Source organism: Triturus cristatus, chromosome 1_1, assembly GCF_964204655.1.
Source record: "Triturus cristatus chromosome 1_1, aTriCri1.1, whole genome shotgun sequence".
Taxonomy (NCBI): Eukaryota; Metazoa; Chordata; class Amphibia; order Caudata; family Salamandridae; genus Triturus; species Triturus cristatus.
In genome coordinates, this window is record NC_140579.1 from 170617298 (window position 1) to 170633542 (window position 16245).

The 16245-nt window shown below is 48.4% G+C and overlaps 1 protein-coding gene across 6 annotated transcripts in view; it reads left to right on the forward strand.

Moving 5' to 3' along the window:
- LOC146869905 (vesicle-fusing ATPase-like) overlaps positions 1 to 16245 on the forward strand; it is a 1998451-nt gene that overhangs the window by 1764614 nt on the left and 217592 nt on the right. For all 6 annotated transcript variants that reach the window (XM_085624087.1, XM_085624086.1, XM_085624090.1 and 3 more), the window contains one exon: positions 4547 to 4660. In XM_085624087.1, the coding sequence (XP_085480213.1) occupies positions 4547 to 4660 (114 nt within the window). The remainder of the gene's footprint in view (positions 1 to 4546; positions 4661 to 16245) is intronic.

The window sequence follows — 16245 nt, forward strand, 5'->3', positions numbered from 1 at the left end:
CACGTAGTTTACCTAATCTAGACCGTAAATGCAAGGTGTAGTCTAGAAGGGTCTGGGTGTTATCATCCTCTGCTTCCCAGGTCTCCCTTGTCATCTCTAGCAGAGTCCGAGGTCGTCTGCCGTACAGGAGTTCGAAGGAGGAACATCCTAGACTACTCTGTACCTGCCCGCGGATGACAAAGAGAGCCAGGGGCAGTAGACGATCCCAGGACTTTCCTTCACTCTCTAACATTTTTTTTAACGTTAACTTCAGGGTCCCGTTATACCTTTCAACCAACCCGTCCGTTTGGGGATGATATACGGATGTTTTAATGTGTCTTATATTCAATAGCTTACAAACTTGGGACATGAGTTTTGAGACGAAGGGAGTTCCCTGATCTGTGAGGAGTTGTGAGGGAAATCCCACCCGTGAAAAGTATTCCAGGAGTTTGTCAGCTATACAAGAAGTCGTGGTGCTACGGAGGGGGAAGGCTTCTGGGAACCGGGTACAATAGTCTACTAAGATTAGAACGTACTGATAACCCTTGTAAGACCGAGGTAGGGGTCCAATGATGTCCATACCCGCACGTTCAAACGGATGGCGAATGATGGGTAGGGGTTGCAGGGGAACGTGTGCAGGACGATAAGGATTCTTGACCTGACACACAGGGCAATTCTGACAATAGGTTTTTATTTGGGCATATATACCAGGCCAATAGAAGCTTCTCAAGATATTCTCGGTGGCCTTTTGGGCCCCTGTATGGCCGGCCAAGAGGTGAATGTGGGCAAAAAACATGACTTGCTCCCTAAAGTCCTTGGAGACGAGGAGTTGGGAGGGAGCGGTGGCATTAGGGAGACGGTATAAGAGACCGTTTTGTATTTTAAAGGAGGGGAATGTAACGTTACCGTTGTTAGGTTGGTTTCTTGCCTCCTGCCATGCATGAAAAAGGGTGACATCATTGGTCTGAGCCCAATGGAAGTGTTTGTCTATTTTCCACGGTTCTTGTACCAGAAGGGCAGGGACGACCTTATAGCTTGATTGAGTGGTCTTCCAGAAGAGGGACAAAAAATCTGGATTGTCTGTACCCAGGATAAGGTCCTCAGGGAGAGTGTTCATAAGACCTACGGTGATATAGACAGAGCCCTTTTTTCCTGGACAGGAAAGGGGAACCCTGGCGGTGGGGTACAGACGCACATCTCCATGTACGCATCTTATGGCTACCTGCCCCCCAGGGACCCTTTGCTTCGGGGCAACAAAACGGCTTTTCATCATAGATTGTCTGCAACCTGAATCCAATAAGGCTGAAACGGTAGTGGTATTCACCCTAAGACTTACGTAAAAGGCGGCGCCCATCTCGGTGGAATACAGTAGGTTACGAGGCAAGTAACTGACATCCATAGGCTCTTCTGATTTTCGTCGAGGGCATACCCGGGCAATATGGCCCCATTCCCCACAGTCAAAACATTGTGGCTGTCGAGAAATGAGGGGTTCAGGTCGTGCACCTTTGTATTTTTCCGGCTCCTTGATGGGACGAAGAGGTTTCCGTGGTAGGGTGGACGGTCTTAGGCCTTTTTCGGGCTCACAGAGTAGAGTGCGGGGTTGTGCCCTTGCAAAAGATGTAGCCATTTCCACGGCTCTTTCAATTGTTAATCCCGCATGTTGTTTTAACCAACGTTGTGTGGTAAATGGCAAGGCTTCCAGGAACTGCTCAAGAATTACAGCGTTCATAATTTCTTCTTTTGATTGTACATTCGGTTTTAGCCACTTTTCTGCGGCCAATTTTAACTTGATATATAGGGTCTTCGGGCTATCACCAGTAGCCCCTTTTTCTCTACGAAAGCGTAGCCGGTATGCTTCTGAATCCATACCCAAGTGGTCCAGAATCACTGCCTTAATATCGTCATAGTGTATGTCCCCTCCTGCGTTTGCGAGCTGGTATGCCGCTTGGACTTCTCCTGATAAAAGCGGTGCTAGGAAGAAGGGTCATTTCACTACCGGCCAACCTGCGGCCCTCGCGGCTCGCTCGAAGTTGAGCAAAAATGCGTTCGGGTCTTCACCTGGAAGGTATTTTTGTAGGGACACGGTAGGGAAGGTATTGGAGGACCGTGAAGCCCCACGACCGGCAGGGGCGGAGGGGCTTTCTTCCACCACACGAGTCAGGACGTCAAGTTGGGCTTTCATTTGGTCCTTGAAAGTATCCCGGTCAGCCTGAGCACTGGTAAGCTGTCTTTCGACGGCCCACTCCAGTTTCCTCTGCCCCTCCACCAGGTGTTGAATAAGCGCTTCCATCAGTGTTCCTGCACCTGCACTTTATGCCCGCATTCTCCACCATATGTCGGGATGTGGTGAAGGAAACACGAGAGGCGGATGTGAAGTGACTTGCGAGTATTGTTTTATTTATAATATAACAGAGGTGGGACTTCTTTCTCCTCCGAAATGGTGAGCTCTAGGTATATGACTGGGGTTGAGTCCTCGACAGACGTCCTCCTCCTCGCTTCGGAGTGGCCACCTCTAGATTTCACCGGAAGGGACTCGGGATGTTCAGCATGAAAGAAAACAAAAATAAAACAGCCTTAGATTCAGACACGTTTTAATGTGGTGGGGAAGGGGCGTGTGGGAGCACCGTAGCAAGTAGGGTGTGAAGGGTTAAGGACCTAGACCACCACCCGTAGACCGACACAGGGGTTGAGTAGCAGATGAACCGTCTGCTTACTTCAGGAGGTGTCCCCCGAACTCTCCAACACCCGCCGCCCTGACCCCAGGAAGCGCTCCCGTACCTGCTGGAGCCAGGAACCTCCGGGTCCCTGGCAGGGCGCTGCGTGTGTCCAGCCTCCTGGCTTTTCTGGGAAACGTCCGTCGTCTGGATCGGCAACCGCTATCCTCTTCTCCTCCGTCTGTTCGTCTCTGGTTCGGCGTTCGCTCTCTCCTCTGTCCTCCGCGTCTTCCTCAAGTTCCGTGTCTGCCTCCCCGCCTTTCCGACCCGGCGAATCTGAACCAGCCACGTCATAGGGGGTGGGGCCTTCCAACGAAGTGCAGACAGTATCGTTAAAGGGCCAGGGCTCAGGAATTACTTCCGTCTCCGAGTCAGTGGTTCTAGTTCTGACCTCCGGGGGCTGTAGGGCAGAAGAGGGGGACGACAATGGTGAGTCCGGTGGCTTCTCAAGGGGGACAGGGACCACATCCCGACAGTATGTGTTCTAACCAAGCATGTGGTTAACTACACAGTAATGGTAAGCAAATCAAGGTGAAGACACTGCACTGCCAGTGAGGTGCATGTGTCCCACAGTCCGGCCCAGACATCAAGGTGGGGCACGGTGCTTCAGGAGTCTAGGCTACAGTGCTATGATGCGCGTGTGCGAGCAATAATCGCAGTGAGAAAGTCAGGTACATCTCGGTCTTAGGAGTAGGGATGTGACACATATGTCCCGCAGAGATACCACATGGACACTGTGTTGGCCACGGGGTAGGCTGGATGTACTCAGCAAAGTTATGTAGTGGTAAGGGTGGGGGGGCTGTATGTACTCCGTAATGTTAACTAGTGGTAAGAGCGGGATTCAGTGTTTCCCAGAAGTTGCCTGTGGAGAAACTGCACTGTTTAGACGCAAGGGAAGGCAGTGCAAATGGCACCTGTGGTGGAATACAGCGCTGCTTAGATTGTGTAGGGTGGGAAACAACAGTGCAGTAGGGGCTGGATACAGTACTGTTCAAGAGTGTGTGTAGGGCACAGCACTGTGTGGACAGTGGAAGCTGAGGTGTGGTCATTTGTAACATTACAAGGCTTGGGGTGTCAATGTGGGCCACATCACGCACCAGGACTATAGCATGGAAATGTTTCTGGATCTGTTCATATTGCTTGGATATTCAGAAGTACAGCTAATTATTTCAGAAGTGCATTCTAAAGCAGCCCTTATTTTGTGTCATTTTACACCTCATTATTGACACCTAATCGATTTCTGGTTTTAAGATAGCATTTAAAAATATAGAAAAATACTTTGTTTTCATTTTGAAAGTGTTTATTCTTAAACAATAATGAATTGGTAGTATTTCATAGTTTTGCTGACATGCAGCACTGAAATACTTGTATCTGACCAGGAGTGTGAGTTGTCCGATACCCTCAAGTTGCCCCTTGCAGTTCATGAATTCTTTAGGAGCAGGTGGCCGTAGGGTGATGAGTTTCTATGAACAGATATTTCATTACTAATCACGCTGCTCCTTTAGCATAACAGTACCTAGTAGAGCTGCAGAAGAGAGAGAGAGAGAGAGCACAAAGGCATGTCTATTGTAATGTAGGAGGAGCTTGTTATTGGATATGTTATTGTAAATACATGTCAGGCATTGAAAGAGGCGATAAGAGTGTAGTAATGTGTGCAGCAAGAGGGGGTCTATTTCAGCTGTCCATTTGTGGAGTAGGCAATTATGAAACAATGAGATTTCCCACAGGCTGCTGCTTTGAATGCCAGGGTGAGCAGGGTTAACAACTCTTCATATAGGCCAGTCCCCCCGGTGTGCTGGCTGTAGGTGTCTAACTCTGTGTACTGATTATTAACTGCTTCCTTTGCATCACAGCTCCTGGGTAACTTCAAGGACAACGAGCGTGCTGTGATCGCACAGCATGTCAAAGGCACCAAGGTTAACATTGGGATCAAGAAGCTGCTGATGCTCATCGAGATGTCCCTGCAGGTGAGACGCCCTAGTCCTGATCCCTGATCAAGGTGTTCAGTCAATGCTGGCCCCTGCTTTAAGGGCATCCTCCCTGGGGACTGAGACTAAGATCATTCGCTTATTCAAATGTTCTAAAGCATTTATTAGCTTATCATTTGTAATTTGTTCAGTTAACTCATTTCATTTGTAAAGCATATCTGACCATAAGACACACCATCTTCACAGTGAATGACATATATTCAACAAACATTGTGAACTTGCTACTTAACTAAATTTGAAATACATTCAATATACACAATAAACATGAACGATAATACATAAAACATAAATGGTGAAATGCATTGAGATTGAATCCAGTCAGTCTATAATACAACAACCAATATTTAACTACGCAGTACTAATTTTGTGTAGCTAATTTTAGGTTGTTGACCACTGGGTTTATATTATTGTCCTGCAAGGGCAATTCATTTTTACTTGCTCCCTGCATTGAATCGCATTTAATGATTGATTTAACCCAACAGTACTATACGCCAATTATGGGGTTCTCCACAGGCCCTTTGGACTGGATTGATTCTGCATTTGCAGTTCTCGTTTTTCAATTTTTTGAATCCTTCTTATTTGAGTATTCTGCCTATGGCTAAGGCAATTTTCGTTAGGTTATTGAGACGTGTGGTTTTCTGAACCTTCACTACACCAGGGAAGCGCGATCAGACAGGACGTAAGTTCGGTTCGACGCGAGTCAAGAGAAGAACGTTGGAATTAATCAACATGCGAGCCTCAACTCAAATACCAACAGTCATTACAGGAGAGATGAATGCTTTAACGGCTTGACACGCAATCCCCCGATCTGTTGTAGGCGTTAGCTCTCCAGAAGGTAGTGACAAGGTTCTCTCCAAACTGCAGCACCCAAGACATAAATCATACCAAGTGTGAAGACTCTCCACCTGGCTTGTACTACACATCTGGAGTAGCACTCTGGGGAGAGTCAAACGGCCAGTCCCTGCCTAGAAGATTCCATCTGCACAACAAAGATCTAACCAACAAACACGATCAGCCAGTGCCCGGGAAGGGATGATATGTAGACCCTTGCTAACAAATGGTTACTGCTGCCAAGTCTCCATCCTCCTGCACTTCAGTGTCCGAGGCGGCACCCTTCTACTCGGGAATGCGAGCCACGCACTACCACTGTCTGGGGAGGCTGTACCAAAAGACCCAGTGTTCTGTTTCCCAGGGGCATGCAAAATGCACCCCGTTGGTCTCTGCAACCATAAACTCAAAACAACCATACATACAAACACACGGGGATGTCAGCGTGGGGCCTGGGCCTTACATTCAATTGGAACTTTATTCTGGAGGTGATGGGGTGGTAGTAGGCATCATACTCTTGCCTAAACAGCAAACTGTCTGTTTAGTATTCTTTTTTATTTTTAGTTTAGTCTGTTTAGTATTCTCAATCAGAATAACAGTATGCTGCCACCTCTGTGTAATGTAAATGTTCCAGGACATGTTCCAGGACATGGACAATAGTCCCATATCGACTAAAGAGTGCAACTGGAACACCCATCCACACCTCAGAGCCTGGCCCTGTGTCTCATGGTCAGATTCAAGGCCTAGGCCTCAGCGTGTATGCAGATTTATTGTGTGGGCTGGGTCAAAATTATCAGTATACCAGATAACCTACATGTAAGGTCCCTCAGGGCAGTGGAGCACACCTGTACTACCATGCATGCTGTATCCCCATAACTTTGGATTCTTAATTTCTCTTTACCATTATTTCTGAGCCATAAGTTCAGATCTGTAAAAAATGTGGATCCCAAAATGTCAAAGTAAGGTATATGTACTTAAATTACTTAAACTGGAAGTTTCAAGGAGAGTTAATTGATTTGAAAAAGATAAAATTATTTTTATTGTTATTAATAATCATTATTATAATAGTAATACATTACATTAACAATAATGCATTTAATAAACAAAGAATTCAAAAATAATAATAATATAGGTGAATTAATTGTATAGGCACTTAAGTCAGTTCATGTTCACGGATCCCAAAAAAAAGTAGTCTGAAATTATGGGGCTTAGACTTGTAACGTACAATCCCAAACAGAAGTTATTCCCACTCCAACAAGTGCATTTGTATTGAAGTAATGAAATATGTTACAATAAATTTGCCTGAAACAATGTAAATATGAGTGAAACTGCTTATAAAATGTATAGATAAACCAAGCTGATGCAGTAGGGCAGACATGCAGAACAAAAGAATAAATCCAATCAGCAAATCAGTTAATATTAATTGAACATATATCATATCTCCTCATGTTTTCCTAATTATTCTTTGTTCGATGCTGCGCTACCTCATTCCTGAATAAAAAAACTCCATTAATAAGACTAATCTTCAACTATCAAAAGCTTCCTTGATTTCCAGACTTTGAGGATCTGCTTCTTTGCTTTCACCGAAACACAGAGCAGCCTTATTCTTTACGGAATTTCAGGGTCAAGTTATCAATTATATCATTTAATGTTACAATAACTATTGATAGAGGATTATAGTGTTGATTTATCAGACTCAACTGATTAGAAACAACTTTCCCAGAAAATTAAACTCACACATTTCTTTAACATGAAACCGAGTAATCATTATTCAATACATCCTCAGCATGTGTCTATATTAGTCAGTGCTAGCTTAGCCATTTACACCAAAGTCCAATCTGTACAACCTAGCACAATCATTTAGATTAATCTCAAGTTGAGATAAATGGTACTATTAATTCGTGATTTAGAGGTCCAATCTCGCCTTTTACCGTTTAGAATCTCAAAAGGTTTATCATCCATTTGTCTCTGATCTGTGACATCTATACTTGAACCACTATATGTGGTAGCTAGGAAATTATCGCAAATCACCCAATACAAATTTAAGGCATTTGGATTACCATGATAACCATTTCAGATAACGAGGTTTGCCAGGAAATCAACTTCAGATAGTTTTACTTTTCTTTACTTTGAATATTTATCTATATTTCAGATAGTCAAAAAATAATGCATCATAAGACCAGATTGTTTTTTGAAAATCCCTACATTAATCCAACTTTTCCAACTACATTTTCTATCTCCTGTTACCCCATAAGGATGATTCGTTTTGCACCTAGTAGTTTAGTTGTAGGTCTTCACACTTTTTTGCCACACTTCAGGAGTATGTGATGTTGTGGGAAGAACGTGTTTTATAACCACTTTACCTTCCAGCAGAAAAAAATGTGAGGCTGTTATAGTTTCTAACCCTTCATCCCCTCCATACTTTTTTCTGTTGTATGATGCTACTTGATCCGCTGTAACACAGGTTTCTGGATGTAGGATAGTGGCAGTCCTGATCTTGTAGGTCTTTAAGCCGTTTGCTCCAGTGCCTTTGCGCATTATGTACAGCGTTTTGAATGCACTCCAGAATTGAACTCTTATATGTGGGTCAAGATTACGCTACTTTTGCTCAAGCTGTACCTGGTGTTTCATACATAAACAACTTGTTTTCATTAACCTTGTTCACATTACTTTCACGAAACTCAAAATACGGATGTTACAATCTGCACTGCTGCCATGGAGGTGTTATATCATTTTTTGAATGCCAACTATTTGAGGCCATGCTCTAATATTGTGGAAATGTTTTGCTGAACATGCTTGTCTATACTGAGTGCATGGTTTTAGTCCCACCTCTGGTGTAACCTTGTTCTTCAGGAAAAGGAGTTCTAAAGCTTTCTTGTTGACACACATAAACATATATTTTGCAAGTTTACAAGCTCTTATTGTGAGAGCTGAACAAAAGCAAGCTGCAACAAATGTAGGGGTTCATTGCTGTGATTCTAAAAGGTGCATCACATGTGAATACCTTATACAAACATCATCAGTAACAAGTTCTGTTATAAGAAGAATCTATGTAATAAAACATCTTCTTACATGTCAATCAGCATGTATTATTTATGTGATCAGTGCCAACGCCAAAGCTGTAAAAAACATAATGTAGGCCAGACAGTAAACGACCTCTGTACATGAATCAGGAATTATTAAAAGGTAATAATTCACTGAAAAACCATAGGTTCCAGGCATGTTATAGTTAGAAATTAGCATTTAAAAAACCTTACAAATTCACTGAAAAAACCATAGGTTTCAGGGACATTATAGTTAGTTGGACATTTCACTCGTACAAAACCATAGAAATTCTGCAATTATAGTTAGTTCAGCTAACTATAACTCGCGCCCCCGCAATGCACTGCTGATGATGTCACATATTACATCATTCATGACATGGTCAGTGACATCACTGATGACATCTCAAATGACATCACTGATGATATCACTAATTATATCATCCAGTGACTGTGTGTTTCTTTACACTTTAAATATGTATTATATATATGCCAAGGTGTATTGAAGAATGAGTGGGTGTATAAGTGTCTGGATGTTGGATTTAATTGGTGCGTGACTGACTGTTTAAGGGAGTGATTACATGTTTCTTACTGAATGCATGGGTTAGTGACTAAACTGTGTGAATGTCTGTATCAGTCTGTCTGTTGTATAAGCTACTGCATGGGTTGGTCAGTAGCTATATGAGTGTCCATATGGGTTATCGATTGGTTGCAGAGAGGTGGTCCGAGGCCACGCCCTTTTTTACACCACGCTGCAAACGCAGCTTCTGACGCACTGCTGCTCGGAGTATGAAGTCCACTTGTGTCCTGAGGTCCTCAGGACACAAGAGGACCTCATTGCCCCACCAGCAGTGCACCAGAAGCCGCGTTTTCAGAGTGGTGTAAAAAGGGGCGTGGCCTCGGACCACCTCTCTGCAACACAACTCTGTGGCGCTTACTGGAGGCACCTTGTGGGCTAGTTGGCCCCCAGGGACCCTCAGGATTCAAGGGGACTTAATCCCCCAATTTGCAAAGCACCAGGGGGTGTGTTTGCACACTTGTAATATCAGGCCACGCCCTTTCCCTGCACCACTGTGCAAACGCGCCCCCTGGCGCATTGTAAATTGGGGGATTAAGTCCCCTTGAGTCCTGGGGGCCAACAAGCCCACCATGTACCTCCAGTAAGCACCACAGAGCTGCGTTGCAGAGTGGTGTAAAAAGGGGGCATGGCCTTAGACCACCTCTCTGCAACGCAGCTCCCTGGCGCATACTGGAGGTACCTGGTGGGCTAGTTGGCCCCCAGGGACCCTCAGTATTCAAGGGGAATTAATTCTCCAACTTACAACGCCCCAGGGGGCACGTTTGCAGAGTGCTGCAGGGAGGGGGCGGGGCCTCCAGCGCAATTCAGTCTTTATTTATTTTTTTCCAGAAGGGGGGCTGTGTGGCCCCCCTTTTCCCATTTTTGGGGCCCTGGGGACTGACCCCTATTTTTAAATAAAATGTAAAAAATAAACGGGAAGGTGGCCGTAGACCCCCCCCCCCCCCCTCCCAAGGCCAATTTTGGCCCCGGGGACCCCATCCCCCGGGGCATGGCCATATATTTATTTTACTATTTATTATCATTTTTTAAAGAGGGGGGTTGCGTGGCCCCCCTCCTGAGGCCTCTATTAGCCTCAGGGACCCCATCCCCCGGGGCTGTGCCTTTTTTAAAATTATTTTTATTTTATTGATGGAGGGGGGCCACACGGCCCCCCTCCCGGACCACTACTGGCCCCGGAGACCCCATCCCCCGGGGCCGGCCCTTTCCGTTGGGAACCGTGGGGCAGCCCCAATGCCCCTATAGTCCCTGCCAGCTACCCGCCTCCTGCTGGAGCCGGCCTTGCTTTTCCACAAGGGGAGCTGCTGACATGCAGCTCCCCTTGTGGAAAAGCAATCCTGCTTTGCTTCATTGAAGCGAGAGCAGGTTTCCCTGCTCTCGCTTCAATGAAGCAAAGCTGAGTTTGCTATGGCAGGACGGGAGCGGCACGGCTCCCGCCCTGCCATAGCAAACAGCAGTGTCCCGGGGTGGGCACCCCGAGACACTGCAGGAGCTGGCCCTGGGGGTGGTGATCTCCAGGGCCATCAAGGGCTCCAGGAGGGGGGCCGCGCAGCTCCCCTCCCAATGTTTGCAAAGCTCGGGGAGGTGGTGGTCTCCGGGGCTTGGGGGGGCCCACGAGGCCCTCCCACCCTTATTTAATGAAGCCCCGGGGAGGTGGCGGTCCCCGGGGCAGTGTGGGACGGGTGGGACCTCCCTCTACGCATTTGTTTTTTTAAAAAGCCCTGGGGAGGTGGCGGTCCCCTGGGCTGCGGGGGGGCCACGTGCCCCCCACACATAATCAACATAGCCCCGGGGAGGTGGCGGTCCCCGGGGCTGCGGGGGCCCCCACTATTTATTGACAATGTCCATGGGACCTGGCCCACCCGGGGGCCTTATTAAAATAAAGCACGGGACCCCGTGCTTCATATTTTTTATAATTTTGGCGGGATTTGCAACCCCAACGGGAATTCCACCGAAATTATGAAAAGAAAATGCTTTTTTTGGCCCTGGGGGTCCTTGTGGAACCCCCTGAGCAGGGCTAGGGGGTCAGGGTGTTTATACCCTGCCCCCTTTTCTTGTTTTTAGGTCTCGCCTACGCAGCACGCATGGTCTGCATTGGAGGACCTTTAGCCGTCGCTCTGGTCATTTTCAAGCACACACTCGTGCTTGTGGCGGCATCCAGCTTGCGGGAGCGCCACAATCACGAGTGCAGTGCTTGAAAATGAGCAGACCACGCAGTACTCCTGGGCTCTCCCGCTCTCTCTCTCCCCCCGTCTCTCTCTTTCTCACTTTTTCCCTCTCTCTCCCTCCAGCCCCCTGCTGGCAACTGTACGTTCATGCTGCCGGTTAATCAGACGTCGCTGGTTGCCCTCAGAGTTCACATCTCCCAAAAAACAAAACAAAACCCTGCCAGAAGACGGTTCCTCTTTTGCTGAACAAAGAGGCTTTCAGTGTTACCTGTTGTTGTTTTGGCCTTCATTTCCATTTCATCCCCTCCTCCGGAGACAAGAGACCATCACAGTCACACGTTTGCAGTTTACTCACCGTTTATGGGAAGCAACTTGATGGACCACAAAGTGAGTGGTGCACTTCCTTCAGGACGGAAGAGTATGACATGCACAGGGGTCGAAGGAGCGGGCGTTGGTCAATCCCACGTCGATTGCAAGCGGCTTGTCTGCCTTTACCGGTTCTTTTCGTTCGGCTGCCCATTCAGAATCACTCGACATTACCCTTCTTTGAGACTCAAAGGTCACACCAAAGGAAATGTTGTGACAACGGCTTTAAGTGGAGTGGGTCCCTCTGGGTCTTAGCCCGACCCGTCATTTAAAAACTAACATTGTAACAGGCCCCTGTCGGGTCCTCGTGCACTTAATGCTACAGCCAAGATACTCCGCGATTTTTGAACATTAACTGTACAAACGTTAAGGCATAACATCTCAAGGATGCAGGACCTGTTTACGTTTCAATTGTTTTACTTGATCGTGCATTCTTTGAGCGTTTGCTTTTTCCAGGATATTGTTTCTATAGTTTTTTTCATGCAGCATATTGCTCTTATATGGAGCCGAGTCTCTGTATCTCTGAGTTCCCTTTGTGGGTGGCTGTTAATCACGTGCATAATTGCAAGCGCTGGAGCAGAGGCTGCAGACAGCGTTTTTCTGAAGGTGTCGGTCAGTCACATTGGGTCATAAAAGTGCGCAGAACACATGCTCGTCAAACACTGGACTCTACAGAACAGTGGTCAAGAGCATGAATTGAATTTGGGATTTAAGTTTACTTTTTAAGGCATGTCCTTAATTACATAAGCCATGCATTTTGGAAATGATTCATAGCTAAACCTCTTAGGCTATAGCCGTTTTAGAGACCCGCCTACTTATTTCTCCTCCCTTAAAGTCATTGGCGTGCCTTCTTCCTTAGATAGGGAGAGATCTTGGCGTTCGCGCCATAGTTGTCGACATAGCAACTGGGATCCGGATCGAGTCCCGGCATCTGCTCAACAGCCTGTGATTTTGGGCACATCACTTAATCTCCCCGTGCCTGATTTCGTGATTACTAGCTGCTTTATGGTCTACACAGCATGGGGTAGTCTCGACGTTAATACGTTGTTGATACAACACTACTGCTCATGATTGAAACGGGATGTCCTTGTGTGGGCGAGGGGTACCACTAGCTGAGTGCGTCTCGCCCTCCCTGAACCTCCCACCCGAATTCTTCTCCTAGAACTATGTTTTACTCACCTCACCCCTTTGATCCTGAGGAAAAGTGTTTTTCTGATAGGCATAATTTGTACCGAGACTCCATTGTTGTTTCATTGCCATCTCTTGTCAAAACAATTCCACACGACCCACCTGGTCGTTTCTGCTGATGCCTGGGAAAATTCTAACTGACATGACAAAAACCATCTTGCAGCCTGCATTTCTGCCCAGGAACTGTCGCACACCCAACCCCCCTGTTCTTTGCAGTTCAACAGAAAGCCATGAGACACTCAAGCCCTGGGTAAATGATTTGTTTTCCATCTCCTGCTCCCAGCCTGGTAAACATCCTTGACACCGTGATCAGGTTATCTGAAAGAAACACGTTAGTTAGATTCCTCACCTTAGAATATCCCCAGGCGTCAGACTGGATCCGGAAGATTTTTCGTCAGCAATACCCCTTGCGCGTCGCTAGGCGTCGTCTGCGGCTCCGCGTCCGTCGTCGGCGTCGTGCGCCGGAATGACGTCGTCGGAGTACTTAGACGCCGCCCTCGCGCGCTGGCGTCAGTTCTTCTTTTTTCCGCACCAGTAAGCGCAGATCCGGGAGAGCTACCCCTTTTAGTCTTTTTTGACTAAGTTTTTTGATCCTTTTTGATATTGTCTCGACTCCGGTGCCGGTAGGATGCCTGGTTTCAAAGCCTGTGCTGACTGCAACCGCTTGATGTCGGTTACGGATCATCACCGCCGGTGCCTTTACTGTTTGGGCCTTGACCACGACGCGGAGTCGTGCTCGGACTGCAAGGCCCTGACCTCGAAGGCTAGACGGGAGCGGTCCCGTAAGCTCCTCGAGCTTCGCCACTCGGCTCCGCGCCCCTCTCGATCCCAGTCCAGGAGGAGGTCCAAGGATCAGTCGCGGAGCCGCAGCCGACGTCATCATCGCTCGTCTGGCACAAAGTCTTCGGGTAAGTCGAAGCACTCCAAGAAGTCCAAGAGGCGACACCGCTCTTCGGACTCCCCTCGCCGGTCGCGCGACTCGGCCGAGGGTCAGGGTGGTTCCACCCCCGCGGTTCCAGCGGTGCCGCAGGCGCCGCGCAAGTCCCCATACCCGCCGGTCCCTGGGACTGACGCGACGCCGGCGGAAGTCAGTGCCTTCCTCTCGGCCATGAGGAGCCTGGCTCCGCCGTCGACGCCCGCTGGCGCACCTTCGGGCCCCGTGGACCCGACTGGGCAACCTTGCATGCCGGCGGCTCCGGCCCCGGCCCCGGCTCCGGCCCCGACGCCGCAGGTTCCCGAGGGACTCGTCCCCGCCGACGCCGGTCGACCTCGTCACGCCTCCTCCGCCGGCGTCGACACCGGTACCACCTCCGACGCCGGCTCCGCTCGGCGTCGAGCCCCAGTTCAGCCCCGCTCCGGATCCGGCGCCGTTACGGCGTCGATGGACGCCGCGTACGGCGCCGTTAGAGACACATTATGTCTATCGTCCGGCTCCGATCCTTCCTCCTGTTTACCATGAATCGGATGACGGGGACGTCTGGGAGGGGTCCGAGGATCCTATGGCCGTTCAGGCTCAGCTGTCACAGGACTGGGCAGATGAACTGGGGGAGGCCAGTGGTCTGGATACCTCACCAGACACTGGATTCATCTCTCCTCCGACTGTGGCTTCGGAGGAGGGTGCTGCTTTCTCTGTGGTGCTGCGCAAGGCGGCCGCAGCCCTTGGGCTCGAGCTGCCTGCCGTGGCTGTGAGGACTAACGTCCTCTCTGAGGTGCTTCAGTCTGCAGCAAGCTCCACTGAGCCTCTGCTGCAATTCAATGAGGCCCTCATTGACGTTCTGCAGGGCACCTGGTCCAAGCCCTCCACAGTTCCTCCTGTGGACAGGAACGTCGCCAGGCGCCACCGCCCTGCTCCGGGCGACCCCAGTTTTCTGTCCCAACACCCCACCCCCGAGAGCCTGGTTATCCAGGCTTCTACCTCCCAATCCTCCTTCCCGACCGCTCCGCCGGACCGGGATTCCAAGAGACTGGAACAGTTTGGCAAAAAGCTGTTCTCCTCCCTTAGTTTGGGTCTGCGGTCCTTGAACACCGCCTGTCTTTCCGCAAACACTTCCCTGATTGAACAATGGACTAACAGCCAAAAGACTGCAATGAAAAAGTATAAAAGGCATGTAAGCTGCGGAGTAAAGCAGCAGCCTCCTGGGTTTTGTCTCTGACTAGCTTGGGACTCTGTTCCATAGCCCGGGCTATCTGAATACATCTGGGTTCCTCCTGCAGACGAAGGCTCCTGTGTCTCCTTTTACTACGTATGGAGGGTATGGAAGACTTGGGCGGTTCCCCTGCCGCCCAGACCCAGTAAGTGGGTTATTCCGGTTCTTCAAATGGCGCCTGAATAGGGACTCCACGAGCACGAAGGTCAGGCCCGGTGGATGTGAGGAGGTGCACGGAGAGACTCCGACGGAGGTGCCCTACCCGAGGGATTCTTGCAATCTAGTAAAGCCAAACGACTCGCCCCGCTGTTCTTCCCCACCCGGTCTGGGCCACATGACCGAGTTCTCGCTGGAGTCCCCTAGCAAATAATTGCTGGAGCAGGACATCGCCCTACGTCTGCAGAAGAGAACTACCCCTGTAAGGTAAGGGTGGACTGATCACCCACCAAGTCTGTATGATTCTGTTATTGACTTTTGCAAAAGCCAAGCTGTTATTGACTTTTGCAAAAGCCAAGCAAGCGAGGTGAATTTTTAAAAACCCGCTGGTGTCTGTTCTGTATGATTCTGCTGTTATTGACTTTTGCAAAAGCCAAGCAAGCGAGGTGAGTTTTTTAAAACCCGCTGGTGTCTGTTATCTGTTTACAAGCATGCCAGTCAGTAGTAAGTTCAAGAAATTATGTTGTTGTATGTGTACGCAGGACTCCCAGCTGGAAGCGGCTTGTCCGCTTCCTCCAGAAGGGACCCCTGGCCATACAATGTATGTTAAACATGGTACTTCTGCGATAATGTTTTCCTCATTCTGGGTAAAATATACGAAACAAAGTAACACGGAATTACAGTGGCCACTTTATGTCTCCTTTAATTCCCAAGTTCTCGCCAACTTAGAGGAACAATTAATGAAAAGAAAAACGCGCCCGTCTATGTTTGAATCTGTCCGATTTTGGAGGAAAGAGATAGAGCAGAGAGCTAGAAAGCAGAAGGCTCAAGAAAGAAAACAGGAACGCATGTCAATGGCCGACCACACCAGAGAAAATTTACAAAATCAAATGACAAAATCGGTAGAAATAGCCGATAGGGAGCATGGGGCCCGGGAACAAAAATGTTATCCAGCTCATGAGGAGAAAGGAAAGGGCCATATGGAAGGGGGAGAAGAAGGTGATTCCTTACTTGATACCATGCTAGAAAGCCCGCCTGCATATGCCCCAATGTACCCTGCCCTGACGCCTCACACCCCGCATGTCCCCCGCCA